The 20,287-nt window shown below is 35.7% G+C and overlaps 1 protein-coding gene across 7 annotated transcripts in view; it reads right to left on the minus strand.

The window, feature by feature from the left end:
* The window catches only part of LOC110996083 (nesprin-1), a 142,446-nt gene that overhangs the window by 21,613 nt on the left and 100,546 nt on the right, over positions 1 to 20,287 (minus strand). For 5 of the 7 annotated variants that reach the window (XM_022263595.2, XM_045629720.1, XM_045629719.1 and 2 more), the window contains 4 exons: positions 12,661 to 20,109; positions 11,485 to 11,595; positions 8,947 to 9,129; positions 72 to 8,792 (listed from right to left, as the gene is read on the minus strand). In XM_022263595.2, coding sequence (XP_022119287.2) covers positions 72 to 8,792; positions 8,947 to 9,129; positions 11,485 to 11,595; positions 12,661 to 20,109 — 16,464 coding nt within the window. The remainder of the gene's footprint in view (positions 1 to 71; positions 8,793 to 8,946; positions 9,130 to 11,484; positions 11,596 to 12,660; positions 20,110 to 20,287) is intronic. The other 2 variants (XM_045629718.1, XM_045629721.1) reach the window with 2 other exon arrangements.

The following is a 20,287-nucleotide window of genomic DNA, read 5'->3' on the forward strand; positions in this document are numbered from 1 at the left end:
AACAATATATCTGATTCTTATAAAATAGTACCATAAGAATCGATATCCAATATTTACTTTATAATACACACCTGTAAAGCAGAAATGTCTCTCTCGATGCTGGTGGGCGACACGCAAATACGAAGACTGATAGGTAATGTATGCAGAGCTTGTCTCAACGCCAGAATTTCCTTCCATTGGGCCGCCAAGTCTTCCAAGAGACGCTCACAATTTTGTGAGGCTCTCTCAACGACATCACTACCCAAGCGTTCAGCCGTTTCACATTCTTCCAGAGTCAGACGCGCGCGACGTTGACCCTTTTGCACGCGTGTAATGCCAGCCTGCACTTGAACAATCTTCTCTTTCAGCAACATGCTTCTTTCGAGTTCTTCGGCTATTTGGTCGTCTAAAATGCCAGACTGTGTTAAGAGGGCGCCTAGGCGATCTGATTCAGCGGTCGGAAGTAAACTTAATCTTCCAAGTTCATTTTGTATCCGATCGATGCGGCTAGTCATCACCTGCAGCCTCTCGATGTATAGGTTTAGTTCGTCTTCGCTTTTAATTACACCTTTGAGACCTTCCAGCGAACCTCGTAATTCTCTCAGTTCGTCTTCCAGTAAATTCAATTTCTCACCCGAAGATACACCGCGGTCGGATATATTTTGAACGGCCGAGGCGTGGAGATTGCCAATTCTAGTTGATAAATCTCGCCATTTATCTTCTATCTTCAAGAAAAATTGACGCTGAACCATCTCATCTGATATTGGTAGAATTTCTAATGCCTTTTCGAACTGGATTCCGCATTCAGTCTTCAAATTATTGTGCACTTCGTGCTGAGCTTTTAGCTCCCAGAATCTTCTTAGGTTACCGGTAGTCGTTATGTTTTCTGGTGTTATATGTTCCATTTCCCTATTAGCTAGTTTAATCCAGCTTTCTATTCTGTTTATTAAGTGGTCATATGTAAACCAATTCTCTTTGAAATCTGTGAGTCTTACTAAGGATACGTCGATGTTTTCTTGATGTTTCAATAATGTTTCAAGAGCCATAGAACACGTGGACTCTAGTCCCGGACAAACTATGAGATTTTGTAGACCCTCCGTCACAGACAATAACCGTAAAATTTTCGCATAATGATGGGAAACATCAAGGCTCAGGGATTGGTAAAGATTAATGTATTGCTCGTGGTCCATAGATGTAACGTTAGTAAGGTCTGGAATACGTTGTTCGGCTACCCGAAGCCATTGCAGTTCTTCCTTCATGCCTTGGTCTAACATGCTCCATCTCGAAGCCGCCAAAGTCATTTGCTGAGCTCGGCCTGCGGCTCGGTCTATAATAGCAGTTGCTCTATCGTGAAGAGAATGGTGCAAGGATGCAAACTTAGCTCTGGTCTCGTTATCTAAGTTATCCTCTAAAGATTCTAGTATTGCCCGACAGTGGCTTAGATTAACAAAGAATTTCCTATGTTTCTGTATTTCCTCGTGAAGGTGGTCCAAGTTTGAAACGATAATTTTACCGTCAAGTAACGCCTCGGCAACGTCGGTTATTTGTCCAAAATCTTGAAGAGTTTGTTCGTATTCTTCAGCTAATGATGTTAATTGCAAAAGACGATCGCGTTCTACGTGTATAGCATTTTCAATTTGTTTTGTGTCTTCGTCACATAAGTATAGTTTAGACGGACACTCCCTTTTTGAATTATTTTCAACTATACTTCGATAAATCTTAAACAATCTTTTCACATTTACAGAGTTGTCACTATTATCATTTTCAATTTTATCGAGTTCTTCGAGTTTTTGTGACGATGGCACTTCCAAAGTTATCAGATCTTCTAATGTGGTTTTCATTCTATCGACCAAATGGGCTAAGTTATCAATTTCATCAAAGAATTTACGCCATTCCTCGTCACTAGCCTTTACTTTTGAAACGCTTTCGTTACTTAGATGACTAACAGCGTTCATTTGACGGGTCAAAGTTTCAATTAAGGTAACAATTTCTTCGTGGACTTCAGTGACATAAACAATCTCCTTAAGATGTTGGACATGTTGTTCCAAAGCCTTAATCCGTTCAGTTTCTTCAGGTACCTTTTTACCCGATGAAATAGCAGCATGTATTTTGTATTGAATTTCTTCCAGCCAAATAGATATTGTTTCAATTACAACTATGACAGTTTTCTCTACTTTGTTAGGATCTTTGTCTTCAATTGCAGTTTTAACTTCCTCTAACTTGGAGCTAACAACAAAATCGTATGATTTTTCTACAGAGGGTTCCATTAAAGCCACTGTCATACAATTATCCGACAGTCTTTGTGGGTCATAGGTAGTCTGAGTACGTTTTTCAAGACAATTTAGTAATATAGCCTTTTCCGATTTAGGTGTTACTAAAGTTTTGCTAGGAGACGGCGATTTTGATTTAGATCTTTGCACAATATCGGAATAAGTAGGCCTACTGTGTGTCACTACCGTTTCTTTGTTTGTAGATAAATCAGTAGTAGGATATTGGTAAATACCCTCATCTATGGAACTGTCTTTGCTAGAAAATTCATCGCTCGTAGGTGTCACCGACAAAGATAACTCTGCATTAATCGGGTCTGATAAACTTTCAGGAGACTTTAGAGGCGATTCTGTTTTTCTTTTTACTTTTCTTTTCTTCTGTTTATGTTTATCGCCCAAAATCGTATGTGGATAATCTACCGGTTGACGTTCACTATCTAAGAAATCATTAGTTACTTGAGGTATTGATATTTGTGCTCTTAAATGCACTTCGTATGGCTCATCAGTGGATGTTGAAATAGAATCATCTATGTAGCTTCTAGGTGATGTTTGTTGTATACTATCTACGGTTATTATAGATTTATCGATTTCTTTTTCAGGACACTTTTCAGCGTCTTGTCTTGGAGTTGTTTGTTGTGCTGATTCTACAGTTACATTTTTTTCTATACATACTTTTCTCACATCACCATTTAATTGTTCTTCGCGTGGTGAGGTTTGTTGCATCGTGTCTACAGTAGTTATTGCAAACTTCGTAGTTTCTAAATTCTTCTCTTCATTAATGATCCTTGGTGATGTTTGTTGAGACGTCTCTGTAATGTCGACTTTATCATATGATGTAGATTTTTCTTCTAAACATACAGTGGAAACTTCCATGTCCTTTGAAACATCTTGATCAGATTGTGTAAATACACTCGTCGTAGGAATAGATGTAGTTTGAATACTCATATCTAAAAGATGTAACGCTTCTTCAGGTGTTGTGTTTGTTTCTTGGTCGACATTTTCTTGTAAAACAGTTTGTATTGTTGAGTCCATCGTCTCAATTGAAATTTCTGAGGCCTTCTCATCGTACTCTATTTTAGGGATGGGTGACGTTTGTATTTCTTTCGATTCTGATACCATTTCAGGTACGTGTCCTTTCTCTATTGAGGGTGTTGTTTGTGACGATTTGTCATCGGGTAGTGATATGTCGCTGGCGAATACCTGTGTCGTAGCTTCTAATAAAACACTTTGTTCGGGGCTTTCTGTTCTACTAGTTTGAACTGACCTATCAAGTGCCTCTACTTTTTCCATACATTCAACATTATCGTTAGTTTGAGTATGAACTTCTTTGTCATCTTTGGGCATAGTCTGAACAACCACATCTGTAAGATGGGTGGGCGAAGTTTGTAGAATAGAGTCAACAGTTTCCGGTTGGCAATTCATTTCTGGTTCAGATTTTTGTTCGCTTAATTCTGGTGATGTTTGGATGGAGTAATCTTGAGTAGGAAGTTCCTCTATGACTGGTACGGGGTAGGTAATAGTAGTTGTTATCTCGTCTTTGATTGAATCTGGACTCTTTGCAATGCATTCTTCAATTATTTTTACAGTACTTATGTCAGATGTTTCACTCATTGTGTGATATGACTCTTCTTTAGGCGAGATAGTGGTTATTTCTTGAGCGGAAATGGAATGCGGTATCTTCTCAGATTCTACTGAAGATTCTGGGGATTTTATTTCGGTCTTCTCAACAATATCTTTCACTTTATCTTCATGTGATGACAATATTGACGCCTCATCTGGTGGTGTTTCTATAGGATACAAAGTTTCCTCACTACTTTTGTGAGACTTACGTTTCCTAAGTTTCTTTTTCCTTTCGGAAGCTGGTTCTACCGATTCACCGTCGGGCTCATAATCTTGTTCATCAATAGATTTTACATTTTCACTGTCGATAAAAGAGTCAGAAAGAGTTGGCTGTTCAAGTACGGGTCTTGTTGGTTTTGGCGATTCTATGGGCGTCGAAGCTGGCAATTCCACATAATGACTTAAAGACGAACTATCAGTTTCGTCTAAGCTTTTCTCAGGTGTTTTGATTGGCGATTCAGTACTTACGGAATCGCTTTCACTATTCTTCTTATGTTTGTGCTTTCGTTTTCTCTTTTTATCTGGTTTAAGAAACCCAACGTGTATTGTTTCAGAAATGAGTTCTGAGTCGTTGGATTTGTCTTTTACGTCCTCGGTCATTTTAACATCAACTGGAAGATTAATCTCAATATCTTTTTTTACTAGTTGCGGAGTAGAATCAAATTTCTCAACAGATATGTCTAAACCAAGCTGTGGTTTTAAATCTGATTGCTCGTCTGACTTGATTATTTTCATTGTGATATCTACTTTTCCATAAGACTTATTTTGAACAGCGTTTAAGTCTTCTGTTTGTGTAAGTTTTTCAATAAAGTCGTTACCTCCTCCCACGTTCAAACATTGGCTAGAAGTCTGACGTTCTGCGTCTATAAACGTATTAACATTTTGTATAACACTTGGAGATGTACTCACAAGATGATCACAGGTTGATCTGGAATCGCTAAAATGTGCAAGCATAGTTGGATCTTTTTCTTCGATGTTAGTATGTGATTCTGATTTATCTTTATTGCTCACGTTAAATACTTCTGGAAAAACTTCCATATTCTTAACCGATATTATAGCATCAATATTAGGTGTTCCATGTGTTATATCTTTTTCTTTATTTTCTTCCCCAATACTAAGATAAGATGTCATCACAGTGTCCATTGCTCGATTGGCAGAATCCAGATCAAACTTTTCTACACTGTCATCGGTTGTACTCTGATTTGAAGGCCGTGCAGCGTCAGCGTCTTCAGACATTTGTCGATTTGAAACATTTTTGATACCGATATTTTCAACAGCGGTTTCTACAACAACATCTTCCTTTCTTTCAGTTTGATGTTGACTCGGTGTTATATTTTCTTTTGAAAAGCTTACTTTTTCAACAGCACGGTCTTTTTCTATTTCATCGGGTCGGGGTAACTCTATCTCGTTATTTTTAAAACTTGAATCAATATCCTGTAATGGGTCATCTTTTCTTTCAATCGCATTTTCGGGTGCATTGCTTGAAACATAATCTTCTATTTTAAGGTTATCAATCTTTGTGGTTATTTCTGTGTCGGTATGGTATTTTTCAGAAGTTATGAATTTATTTGATTCATCAATAACATTAACCGAACTTGGTGTATCTTTTGCTTTTTCTATAAAATCGCCTGTAAATGGGGTTTTATAACTAACTGTTTCTGAGTTTGGTTTCGTTAATGAAATACCAATTTCAGCAGTAATTGTGGAGTCTGGAACATATGTACCGCCAGGTTCAACGAACACCTGTTCAGTCATGTGTTCTTTACCATCAATAAGTCTAATTTGACGTATTATCTTTATTCGATTAGTATCTAACCCTTGTTGCTGTAAAACTTGAGTAAACAATTGATTATCTTTCATTGTTTCTAGTTCTTCCGTTTCTGGTTCTTTGACAACTTCCTCAATAACATGTTCCTTACCATCAATTATTTGGATACGCTTTACAACTATTGTATGGGGAATATCAATTAGTGATTGTGTATTATCAGATTGTGCATCTGTAAGGTTAACTGATTTTTCATTCGCAATACTGGCGTTGTCTACTAGGTTGGTTATGTCGACATTGGGATTCTGTTTAACGTACTCTTTATTTGAATCTCTTTCTGCAGGTAATTGCACGTCTCTTATCTCCAAGCTTCGAATAATTGTTTCTTCAGACATTACTGGTTTCTTAGTCGCTTGGTATTTATCTGTATCCAAGCTGGGCTTGTCTAAAGATTCGTCTTGTGTATTAACGTGGATTTTGTCTTTCTTGTCACCTAGGCATTCTTTTCTAATTATATTTTCTGCAGTAATTTCACTAGGATTTTGATATATATTATCCTTTCCACTTAAAACTATCAAAGCCTCTTCCTGTGTATTACTCTTATTTGAATCACTAATCTCGCTGTCAATTAAGGATTTAGTCAATTCTACAGTAGCTTTTGCAGTTATTAACCTTTCTGATTCCAGTGGTATCTGTTGGTTTTGACCTTCTTGGATTATGTGATCAGTTTTGTTTCTGATATCACATTTAAGTGAATTTACAGGCAGTTCTTCTAAAACATTCGATTCTTGTAGTAGTGTTTCAATTGCTTTTTTTTCATCAGACTCAACTACTTCTTCCGTAGTTTTATAAATTTCAGATATTAGGTTATTGCTTGCAGCTATATTTTGATTACAGATTTCTTCAGGAGCTAGAGTTACAACGTAATGGTCTGTTTCTGATGGGTGAATACGATCGTCAATCTCAGTTTTAATTGTTAAGGATGGTTCATATTCATCACCTGAATCTTCTATAACTTGTTCAGTGGTATGTTCTTTGCCATCAATTATTTGTACTTGTTTTATTATTCTTATGCGTTTTGTTCGAGTGTTTTGCTCTTGCAACGTATGGCTTATTTTTGGTTCATCTTCAATTATTTCAATATCTTCTGGTTCTTCTATAACTTCTTCGGTTACATGCTCCTGACCATCGATTATTTTTATGTGCTTTATAATACGTTTTTTTGTTCTTGTTATTTTTCTAGTAACCCTTTGAATAACGGAAGAAACGTTCGTCGTAGATGATTCTATTGTGGAATCTCCTATATATTCTTGAGGGTCAAGCTCCTGCGATTCCTTTTTAATTGTAGACTCAATTTCAGAGTTACCTGATATAGAATCAACGAAAACAAAACCAGGTAAATCTTTATGGTCGACTTTGCCTTCATTTTTTATGAACTCTTCTAAAACGCTCTTTAACTCTGTATCTTCTTTTTGAGTATCTTGATTCGTATCTTCAGACTTGTCTGTTGTTTCGGGCGTTTTTGGGAAATCTTTGTTATCATCATCCTTTTGAACAGGTTTTTTACTATCGTGATCCTCGTTATTGTCTGTTTCCGTAAATTGCCTATCTGAACCAAAATCTCTAACATTTATTGATACTTTTGGAATCTGTTCTTCTGAAATTTCTACGTTTTCAGGTTCTTCTATTACTTCTTCAGAAATATGTTCTTTGCCATCAATTATAACAACCTTTCTAATTATACGTCTTCTTGTTTTAACTATCCTCTTGGTAACTTGTTGAACAATAGCAGTTACACTTGAGGACGACGTTTCTATATGTGGCTTTATATCACCTTCCGCAATTTGAAGGATTTCTTCCGGCCCCATACCTTTCTCTAAAGCAATGACTAAATCAGGTTTTGAAGTAAATTCTTGAACAGTTACTTCTCCACTAGGAATACTAGAAAGAATTTCACCACTATATGTTTTATATTGTATATTTTGAGTAACTCCACCTTCTAACATACTAGAAGTGGAACCTGAATCGCCTGCTATAGTAATTTGGCTAAAAGTTTGATCACGTGGTATATTCTCATCTAAGAATAACTGTTGTTTCTGCTGTTGAGAGTGTACTACTTGCTGTCTAGTAACAAGTGTTTTTCGTACCTTCCTTACAATTATTCTTTTAGTACCGTCTGCGTCTACAACTACTTCTGTCGTAGTTTCGTCGGGTTCCACCATGATAGTTTCAAATGATTGTGGTAAGCTGTGTGTTATATTGAATGTAGTATTTTTATCGACATCGGAATCATTGTAGTCAGCACCTATCACAAGAGATCTTTCATCGCTCTTAAAGTCACGTATAATTGGCTTACTTTGAATTTCAATTGTTTCATGTCCATCTGAAATGGTCTTCTTAATTTCTATATTTTCTAACATTTCTTTTTCTTCTGAGGAGGGTTCACTTGTTTGCACTTCAATTTCTTTCGGTGGTGCACAGGTTATGGACACATCGTGTGTAGATATTGGATCAGGTTGACATAATACAGACTTGTCAGTGACAGAAGGTTCGTCAGACATTAAACTCTTTCCAGTTTGAGTTTGTATCGTTTCAGTTGTTATTTTTACTTTAGTTTCGAATGGTTCCTTTATTTCTGTTGAAACTTGTGTGATATTACTTTCATGCATAAAAGGTTCCTCAACATAAGGTTGCCTTTCCGTTTTGATTACTTTAGTATCATGAGGCGAAACAATTTCTTCAGGCATCGACGTTGAATCGATTGTTCTATCCGTTTGCGATATATCCTCTTCAATCACCTCTGGCGCACTTCTTATTTGTAACAATATTTCTCTAAGCCTTTCTATCTCATCAATGACTAGATGTTTGGTTTCTTCTAATGTTTTTTTAGTTAAAGTAACCTTTGCCCTAATTTGACTAGAATCCTCAGATATTGAAATCGAAATAGACTTCAATATAATTTCATATTCTTCATATTCTCTTATATAACGTTCATATATTTCAATGTATCTTAAAATATTATCTTCAGTTAGGACATCTCCTTGTTGTGTAGATTCTTTAAGCTCAGTATTAATAGTTTCGAGCCAATGATCTAATTTGCTAATTTTTGCTTTGTATTCTTCAATGTCCTGTGTTTGTCTTTCTATTTCTTTTTTCGCTTCCTGGAAACATAAGTAAATCATTGATGTATGAAGACTAAAAATAACTTTAAGCTAATAATTAATTTTTCACATAAAATATATATATTCAGTAAATATAACAACCTAATCATCAAATAAATAAATAAAAACAAACGGAAATTATTCAGAAAATTACCTTTCTTACCTGAATGGTGGCCAATCCTTGGCGAGCTTGAATCAACAACTTAGCAATCCTAGATTTCATGGCAACGAGATCCTTCATCAGGTTCTGTGCTTCGGGCTCTTGACGGTATTCCATAACGTTTTGCTCTAACATATCGGCTGCTTCTCCACACTTGACTAGAATTGATATGCCCTCCTGAAAAGATTATTAAGAACACTCCTTAGTAAATCGAGTTGAATATACAACAAGGAACAAAATGACCACAACACGTGTTACGTTCATTCAGATAAAAATAATTTATTCACAAAATAACACCGAAGTTATCTTTCACCTTGTTACACCACTCAACAAAATATATCATAATCTTCGTATCGATGAAAATTCGTTTGAATTTGTCGTATAAGTTATCGTTTTCGTTTCTGTATCGCGCCAAGCGCGTTTCGCGAACAAATGCGCTACACACAGTACAGTTTACAGTATTGTGCCAACCACTCGAATATTATTAAACGGTGTCGTAATTGTTATGTACGTTCATGACATCACCTATCTTGGGAAAATGCAGCCTGCCACATTACTAATCAATTGACACAAGGCGATAATTGTCAACATAATGATGATTCATTCATGAAGATCATAGCGAAGGTTAATTCTATAGAACAATCTGTACGACTAATATCCGGATTTGTTGATAGCAAGGAAATAGGTAACTTAGCCTAACATAAATTATTTTATTAGTGTAATTAGGTAATTAAAAGACTACTCGATTGACTGCACTCTGAGATTCTGTATTATTTCATTAACTGTATGTTTTTATTATTTAGGACCCCTTCCTTTATTATAAAATTTCGCAATGTAAGGATCTGAGATAGTCAAACTATCCAGATTTTCTAAATCAAATAAAAAATTACGCTTGCCGAATTGGATTTCGAATCTACGTATCTTGGTATGAGGTTCCAAAAATTAGCACTAAGACAGCGCACGCTTATAACAACTCTTAGCTACACTCTAAAATAAATGCGTGCGTATACACACCAAGTCACACACTCACGCATTCACACATACTTAATATAAAAGTTGTAACACTAAACTTACGTTTTTAACAACTAATTGGTCATAAATAAAGTTTTATTATTTTTATTTTTAAATTCCAGTCAACTGTATGCGCAATAACATGCTGTGTTGAATGAGTCCGGTACAGACAGATTGATCACATATAAAAAGCAAACAATAAAACAGACAAAAGAGTTAGCGCCTTTTTCCACTTTGTTACAGGACCAAAAGTGTTACAATTTGTTACTACAAAATTGGTACAACAAAGTATATAAAAAGGTGATTATACACTCATACTTACCATAATTATTATGTTAAATTATACTAAAAGTATAAATTTTTACAACATCGGAAGTGATTGCAGTATTATACTGTCAATGATAAATAACATATTTATGTATCTGACGTAATTCACCGATTCTAGTTTTGTTTACACTGAGGCCCCACGATTGTGATTTAAACATGGATTGATGCTTTGACTTTAACAGATAAACGTAAACCAAAGAGATTAAAGTAAATATGTATAATAAAATTTACGGCAGCGTCGTCATACAAGTATGACAAACGAATTCATATCTCGTCATATTTTTTAGACTAGTCTATATTAAATCTCTTTGATCACAAAACATAAAATTGGCCGTTCAGCAGTCTGTGCTTTCAGCTAAACCAAAAACGTAACGAATTGCCGGTTCAAACGGCTTTTAAAGCGATTTTACACACTCGGTAGTAAAGATTATGAACGATGCGGATGCCAAAATTATGCTTTTCAAAATAAATGTGATAATGTGTTGTAAATATACACAAAGAAAAAGGCGAAATATCATTAATGCTTCAACAACGAGGTAAACAAGAAAAAATACTGATATCCAGTCAGAGGTGTGCAATTCCTCGTTTCTCAAACGTTGCTCAAATCTCAATGCAAAATATCGCTTGCTCGGCTTGTCGCATCTCAAAATATACGCATATAAAGGTATATGTAAGAGCAGTGTTGTCCTAGTGGCTTCAGCGTGCGACTCTCATACCTGAGGTCGTAGGTTCGATCCCCGGCTGCACCAATGGACTTTTTTCTATGTGCGCATTTAACATTTGCTCGAACGGTGAAGGAAAACATCGTGAGGAAACCGACATGTCTTAGACCCAAAAAGTCGATGACGTGTATCAGGCACTGGAGGCTGATCACCTACTAGCCTATTAGATTTAAAAATGATCATGAAACAGATTCAGAAATCTGAGGCCAAGACCTAAAGAGGCTGTACCGCCACTACCGCCATTTATTTTCATTTTTTATAAAGGTAATATGTATATAAAACATCAGCCCAAATAAATGACCTACTTCCAACGAATAATTTGAAACGCTGAAATATTTTTATAATGACATCATGAGTCTCGTTAATACAGAATTGAAAGCAACATTTGGTATGACTGAAATAGCACGTGAGCGCGAACGAATGTCAGTTCTATTTAAATTAGTTACGTCATTTCTATGGGAATGAAACTTACCGCGAGTCCATGCTCCATCGCCTCGAGACTTTCATTTGGTAGATCCGTTAAATTAGCCTGAACTATCTTCACCTCTTCGAGCAATGTTTCAATATCGTAAGTCAACTCATCCTGAGAACACAACTCTACATTAGTAATGAATGCAAAACCAGTGACGTTGGATTAGCGCATGCCAAAACCGATGCCAAAATATAGTGTAGGGAACAATGTCTCGATGTGCGAGGGGAACGCATGCTAAACTAATCGGTGGCTGGCTATGAAATAATCCACGTCAACAATGTAAAACAAAAAACATATGCCACAAAAATATTCCTGCTACCATAATTGGTTTTAACTGGAATATTAAAATTGCAAAAATTTAGTTTACTAACAACATCGAAAACAACATCAATTTTATTATTGGCATGACATGCTTCACACGGGATCATTCAATAACATTTAGGCTTAAAATTAACGTGCGCAGTACCGTTGAAAAGTTTTTGATACAAAAGCATGGTAATTGAAAAAAATATGCCAATTATTTGTAGGTTAGTCTGCAGTGCAGATTTAAAAAAATATTTCATAACGATATTGCACATGTTATCTAAGGATTCATCCAATCAAACAAAATATTACTACATGTTAGGAAAACTCAACTATACAATATTTGTACCTTTATAATTCGAAGTTGATGTTTATAAGCCATTTAAAAGTTTAATGCTGTGGCTGTGTTGTACCATCAGTCATCCAACAGGGCAATATAATATACGTCTCAACAAAATAACTTTTCTATCAGTAAAAATTTTAAGCCCAAACTAAAGCATCTATAAACAAAGCAGCTGCGCTCGTCTTGTAAAGCCAATTGATTCAGCAAGTAATTTTGAACAAAAACAGGGGTTTTTGAACTAATACAATAAAACAATGTTAAGCACACTCATTTTATTTATTAATTCGACAAAAATAGTTGACTAGACATGACTAGAATTCGTATTTCACACATTAATTAAACTGTAACTTAAATGCGTAGACTAGAGAAGCTTACAATGAGTTGCCAATACTTGGCTCTACAAGACGATCGGCAGGTGACAAATTGTACAAATTTTTTACTAATCGTGGAATTAATAGTTTTGTAGTAATATCATGCCAAACATAAAAAATGAAATTAAAAATTGTACAATACGACTGCAGATCAGTCACCTTGGTAGTCCGGGGTCCCACTGCGGCCGACGGCTCCTGTAGGGGGTCAGGTAGGGCGACTGGTTCTAGGGTAGGGGTTGTTAGTGAATCCTCTGACATATCGAAACCTACGCGTGATATTTCACTCACTGACTCCAATAAGGAATCTGAGGGCGTTTCAATGCTAAGATATGACGTTTGATCTTTCCAACTACAAATTCCACCGGGTAAGTCCATGGATATGTAGTTGGAATCAGAAGGAGACCCGCACGATCCATGCGGATCCTTCTCGTCCGAATCAGAAGAACGACTGGAACCGCTACCGGGATCGCGATCTTTATCATTCTCGTCGTTTACCTCAATATGGATATTAGTATCGTTGACTTTAGTTTTTACTTCCCTTTGTTGGAAATAATGACACTCAGCATCATGGTATAAATACTTTTCAGGCCAAAATGAAGTGTCGTTGATAAGATTTTCTTCTACCTTAACAATTTCCGGTTTGATATCTATTTTAACTAGAATAGATTCCGGCTTATTGACAAGTGAAGCTAGCATGAGTTTTTCCGCATCATCAATGAATGATTTTTCTACCCAGAAATTATCCGTTTTCAAGTTATAATTATTTTGTAGTTTATTGTTAGTAATAGAGTCACTATTAATAGATAAGGATTTTGTACTGTTGTTATCGTGTTCTAAATTAACATGGGATTCATGTTCTGCTGGTTCTTCTATTTTAAGTGCCACTTCTTGCTTTTTAAATATGTCTTCATACTGATTATTTGTTTCCATTGCGGTAGTAGTTGGAAGCGCTTCATTAAAAGCAGTTTTAAACTCTCGCATTATGACTTCATCTGCCGGAGTTTGTTGATAATCTTCAGGTTCTGGTGATGCCAACGAAGGAGACATATTTTCAGTAATTTCATCTTGTTCATCAAGAGATTCATTTGTGTCTGCTAATTCTTTTGGCGTAACATCACTGATCACTGAATTATCATTTTCGGGCAAAAGCATCTCTTCAATTTCCCTTTGCAGATCTGCCATTTTGCTTTCAAGAGATTGCTCTTCCGAAAGGTTAGTGTGGATTGTGTTATTGTCTGAATTCAAAGAGTTAAGTGGATCGGGTGTGTTTACTTCTTCATTTGATTCAGTAAAGCACGATTCGGATTGGATTGATGGTCTAGCTTCAAATTGTAATTCTTGTTCTGTGCTTAACTCTATTGTGATAGTTTCAGATAAACTACTTAACTCAGTTAAGTCAGTTGCGTCGACTTTCCAATATTGAGCATCGGAATATACACGATCTTTTACAGGGGTATGTATAGATTCCGGTGTAGATATATTTGTATCTAATAGATCACTTTTGTTCATTTGTTTCTCTTTGCTTAATCCTTCATGGAAAATTTCTTCTGTAGCCTTTGTATCTTGGGATGAATCGGATATTTTGTTGTTAGATTTTTTGTTTTTCTTCTTTTTCTTAGACTTTTTCTTATTTTCTGTATCATCTGATTCATTTTTAATATGTTCCACTTGTTGAGGCAGGACTTCTTTTAACTTTGAAGACTGTAGCTTTTCTTCATATTTTAATATTTCTGACTTTTCTTTTAATTTGGGGGTCCTACTTTTTCTTGGCTTTGGTTTATTTTCTTGTTCGTCTTCAGAATTAGTTTTTTGGAATCGTTCCACTTCTTCAGACTTCAGCGTGTCTAAAAGAGCATCAAATCTATTTTCTGATTTATCCCGGTGCGAAATAATTGTACCTCTATTCAGAGCAGAGATTGATTGAATTTCTCTTGATCTTGATCGAGAATGTCTACTTCTTTCAACAGTGATAAACCCATCAGCATCTATTTCAATTGGTATTTTATGATGATCTACATCAGATTCATCAACTAAAATAACTGGCGTTTTATTATGGATAGTAGCTGGAACAGGGATTGTTTGTTCAATTAATGTATTCTTAGTAACATTTAACGGTGATTTTGTGGCTGCTATCTCAGCCCATGAGCTACCAACCTCTAATTTTGTATTATCGATTGCTAAATCTTGTAACGTATTTTCTTTTACAAAATTTGTGGAAGGGGACTCTTCAAAGTTTGTAGGTTCTTGACATTCTATCTTTTGTTCATTTATTGTAAGCCCTTCCGCTACAATTTCTGCATAAGATTTACCATCATCTAACATTTTAACCCATACATTTGCCGTATCTGTATTAGCTTGAGGTGAAATAGACGTGTTTTTAATTTTGAGATTTTTAAACAAATCACTATCAGGATTGTTTCCTGCATTTATAGGTGGTGAAACCCTCTTTATATCATCTAGTATTTTATGTACGACTGTGTCTTCCATGTTTTTGCTTTCCATTGTGCAAGAAGCAGCAGCAGAGAACGATTTTGAATCCAATTCCTTGCGTTTCACTTCAGTATCAGCATTATGGACAGTGTCAGTAGGGGTACTTTGGAACATATAAGATGGAGTAAACTCGGGCGCGTCAGCGGATAAGTTAGAAAAGAATGTGTTAGGGTATGTGGGTTTAAATTCCGGAATAGAATCTATCTCTGGTAAAAGTTCATGCAAGCTATGTATGGGTGATTTTTCAACCCGATTGTCAACGTTTGTCTCTTTTGTAACGATTTCGTAATTGTTTTTGTCAATATTAACTGTATTTAATTCCGTACTGTCTTTTTCCGTATCAAAGAGACCTGGCGTATCAGTAAAATGAGACTGAAGGGCATCAGTCGATTGGATTGTGTGAACGTTTAAGTGGTCATCCGCCGAGATAGGTACAGGGTCAATAATTTCAAGGTCTTGAATATCAGAAACAGGAGAACTAATTATTTCAAAGTCAGGCTCGATATCTGATGGTGTTTTATTTTCAGTGGGTACCGATTGGTCTGAAATATCTAAGTTGGAAATTTCTCCGACTATTTCTGTTTTTTCTTCTTCGGTTATGTCACATATATTTGTAGGATTGGTTTGAGCTTTTTTATTTGTATCCTTTAAAGGTGGTACCGAATAATCAACTAAATGTAACGCCTGGTTTTCCTGTCTGTCTCCTTTTTCAGATGCATTTCTTACCGCCTGATCGATATTTTCATAGATATCATTAATCATATCAACAATAACAAAATCATCCTCAACGTTAACTAAATTAACTGCGTCGTTGAGCTCTACGACAGACGTCTGCTCAATATCTTCTATTTTTTCACATACAGTATTTCCGAAAGGAATTTCATCCTCCCGACTTATATTATCTATGGTACATGTTGCAATGTCAGGTGAATTTTCTTTTACTTTTTTATTTAAAGTAGAGTTTAAGTCACACTCGTGTGTAATCCTAATCTCCTCCACATACTTTTCATTTTCACTAACTAATGACTCCTTTGAAAGACTTGAATCTTTCGTAATAACATCATTATTAGTGCTTCCTTCTAGTGCATCACCCTTAGATACCCCGAGGTATACTTCACCTTTCGTGTTATTCACATTAGAAGAACTAGATTCATAAACAGGCAAAGCAGTTTCAGTATTTTGGCACAATTTGGTATTTTGGACACATGCATTGGCATATTTCATTTCAGCGTTTTGAATTTCTTGATAGTTGAATCGTGGTATTTCCATGATTAAGGAATTATTCACAAATGTTGTGTTAAGGGGTATCTGGACAGCTATGTCATTTAATGGTTCATTTATAGAACTTTCTTCAGTTTTAAATGTATCATCCAAATCACTTTCATTTTTCAATGTGTCTTTAAGTGGCTCCCGGGAGACAAAAGTGGTTATATTCGCAAGTAAAATTTCTGCATCCCTCATGTCAATGTACGAATAATACGGAACATCTATCAAATGTGAAAAATCATTTTTGTGTTCTTCTTTGTTTAGATCAATACCAATGTTATTCGTTTGTAAAGCCAAATTACTTCCTTGACTATTTTCTATTATATTGGCAGGTTCCACACTTGCTTCTCTTGAATTTTTTATTGCCAAAACTTCTTCAGCCTTTTTAATTTCTTGATAATTGTATGCTGCTTGTTTATATTCACATTTTACTTGTTTACATACAGTGTCCGCATTCTCCTCAATACCAGAAATACTTTGTTGTATAGGTTTATTTTTGATATCTGTGTCTAGAATAATGTCATCTTTCTTCTTATCGTTATTCACATCAATAATATACAATATTTTATTGTAATTCATGACCCCCAAGATATTCTCAGCATCACGAAGCTCATAATAATTTTGCCGTGGTAACTCAGATTTCATATTGATTATGAGCTTGTTTAATAAGGTTGTGTTTTCTAAATTGTTTGTCAAATTTTCATCATCCAAACTAGATGATTTTATCGTCGTTTTACACTCAAGTAACGTCTCTTTCTTTTCTATATCATCCCTTTTAGATACATCAGACAAAGGCGAAACCACTTTTACATTATCCATGTCATGAATACTTTTAACAAAGCCCAATAGCCTTTCAGAATCTGTAATTTCGAAATAGTTATCGATAGGCTTTTCATATATTGCTGATATTTCATTTAAACCCTGAGAGTTGGAATCAGTTAATGCTAAATCGTGTACAGGTAATAACTCTGTCTTCGAAGATAAGTCGTTTTCTTTATTTTGGAAATGAATTTCTTTTTCGCCTTTTATCAGCTCATAAAAGTTATAGTCTAATTGCTGATAATCTAAATTTATGGAATATGTTTTGACTTCGTCGATGAGCTCTTTGTAGGGAATTTCTGTATTTTCTTTGGATTTATTTCGATCTTGAACCGATCCAAATATTACTTCTTCTAATGAATACATTTCAGTTTTGTCGATTTCAGTTACTAATTGATGAGGATTTTCAGTGCCGACATTCGGTATAGTTGTAACAGCATTTTCATTTACAGTTTCATTATAATTTACTGTATTAAATGATTTCATTTCGGATGTAGTTTGCTCGTCACCGAATTGTATTTCTTCATTACTGGTCACAGATTCAATACACTCGTCTGTTATATTTAAAGTCAATGGTTCATTATTGGGATTTTCAATTACATCAACGGTTGGAACGTCCTTACTTGTAAATACTTTCACAGTTCTAATAGGTGGTAGCTTCTTTTCTTCATGTGTTATTAGATAAATTGTATGAGTATCTACGTCGTGTGGTTTACAAGTTTCGGTTTCCACCACAACATTAAGCTCTTTTAAAGGATCAGTCGCTATGAATTTGTAGTTGTTATTTTTCTCACTTTTATTTGAAATAATTGAACTTGGCTTAATATTTTCAGGAGTAGATTCGTCAACGATTGTTTTTACATATTTTATGTCACGAGATGAATATATTTCAAGTTCCTCTTTACTTTCTAACGATGGTTGTTGACCTTCTTTTTCATCTGATTGATAAATCATGTGTGGTTGTATTATTTCTGTACCCACATTAATATCAATTGTACACGTTTCATTATTTAATTTAGGCAATGTGGAGGTACTTTGTACAGAGAACTCAGGTTCTTGTATCTGGTTTGCATTTCGTAGCTCTTCATGCTGTTCAACAATATTTTGACTAAATGGTTCCGTGAAAAGGTCAGGTATAATATTAACTTCGGTAGCAACTTGAGCCGATATATCTTTCATTTGATAGTTTTCTCCTTCAAGGGGAATTGAAGATTCTGTAACATTTTCTTCTTCCTCCATTAGAGCATTCCAATCCAGTGTAACCAAATTTTCTTTTACTGTACTATTTTCTTTTAGTGTACAAATTATGTTTTCTTGCAGTACATTTTGTTTGAATTCAATCATTTGACTTTTGCTTTCAACGTCACTTTCAATAGATTGTTCAATATCAGCTAATTTTTGTGCGGTCAATTCCGATGAAGCTTTATTCTTCTTACTTTTCTTTCTTTTTTTACATTTTTCATCAGTGTTTGTAAGGGTGCCTTTAATAACAGAATTATCTGTTTCCTTACATGCAGAATCAATAGATATATGAATAGAAACATCTTCAACATTTTGTGGTTTAATTTCTTGTTGATCAGTTACATAATCCATGCTTATCACTTGCCTTGTGGGCTCTTGCTTTACAATTTCCATGGAAACGTCTAAAGCTTCTGCATTACATGTTATAGCAGAGTCGCTTTCTTTTTTTGGTTTGTCATTTATATTTTTTTGTTTCTTTTTTCTTTGCTTGGATGAACTTCTTTCGATTTCTTTTAGAGCTTTTTCTATCTCATCATCACTATTTTTAGAACGTTTTGATTTTGGTTTCTTTTTTATTTTTTTAAGAGAAGGTTCAATGTATTCTGCTTTCGATTCATCAACATCACTAGCATTTTTGGTTTCTACCGTAACTGTTAATGGGGACTTCAAAATAAGATTATGTTCTCGTGCTTCTGACAATGGTGGATTTATAAAAGGTTTTGTTAATTCTGTAGAAACAACGTCAGGTGTTTCTTCGAATTCTTCTACTTCTATAACTTTCTTCGTTATTTTTTTCTTTTTTAATATTTGTGTATCATGATTTTTGGTCAGTCGTTTATCAGGCCCTCTTCTTTGACGAGGCATATCTCTAGAGCGGCTTCGTTGTGAAGGTCGCTCAGGCCTATCTGGTCGTTCAGATCTGTATTTTGTAGAATCCTTAGAAGTTACTTTTTTATCAGTAAGGTGTTGTTGAGGAGCTCTTTCAACTTCAACGATAATTTCTTTTACTATTTCAACTTGGGCTACCTGGGGTTTTGGTAAAGACATTATAACCTGTGTTTTTGGTTGCCTCTTGAGTCCAAGAGCTAAAATTTCAGCATACGACAGATCTTGCGATCTATATTTAGTCGCTGGACTCACTGACCTAGCCCTATCGTCAGGAGGTTGCAATTGTGGTAAAGTAAGTATCTGAGTCGAATGACTTTCAACTGATGTCGTTACATTTTGTTGGATGGCGGAACCTGCATCCAGATCTTCATTTCTGCCGTATAAGTAATTTTGTGTATTTGAAACTGAATCATTGGATACATTTTCACTGAATATATCACTCTCACTATTGCGGCACTGGGGCATTTCACTGTAATCCCACGTTTCACTCATACTTGGCGAGGACTTTCTCACTACACTATCACTTTGCTTTATTTCAGGACTCGCGCTACCAGTCGTCATCTCTCTAATGACAGATTCCTTGATTTCAACTTCTGTCGCTTCAGGAGTTTGCATTCTGTGCGTGAGTCGCTGAGCGCTATGCTGTCTCGAGTCAATAGAGCTGGAGCGCGAGTTTTGGCCCTTGACTATCTCGGCGTAGGTGGTACCAGGCAGCAGCCAGGCGGGAGTGGGCGGACTGCGGACCTCTCGCCGTTCGGGAGAGCGTGGGCGGCGATTAGCGCGCGCTCGGTCAGCCGTGGACACGAGCATCGCTAGAGTGGCCGCCGGGTCGTCTTCCACCACGTAGAACGGGTCCAACTCGAAGATGCTCCGAGTCAGCTCTTCGATACGCCGGGTGAATTCCTGATACGTAAGTACGGACAGACATAATTTAACGGGTTCGGTGAGCGAAGGAGAAAAAAAACGAGGGTGGCTGCGATATCGGTCGTTTATATTTCGCAAAATTAATTTACAATTAATATAATAAGTTATAACTAAGGTTCGACTTAAGCCTAATGAATTTTTTATCGACGCATCTAAG

Source organism: Pieris rapae, chromosome 10 (genome assembly GCF_905147795.1).
Source record: "Pieris rapae chromosome 10, ilPieRapa1.1, whole genome shotgun sequence".
NCBI lineage: Eukaryota > Metazoa > Arthropoda > Insecta > Lepidoptera > Pieridae > Pieris > Pieris rapae.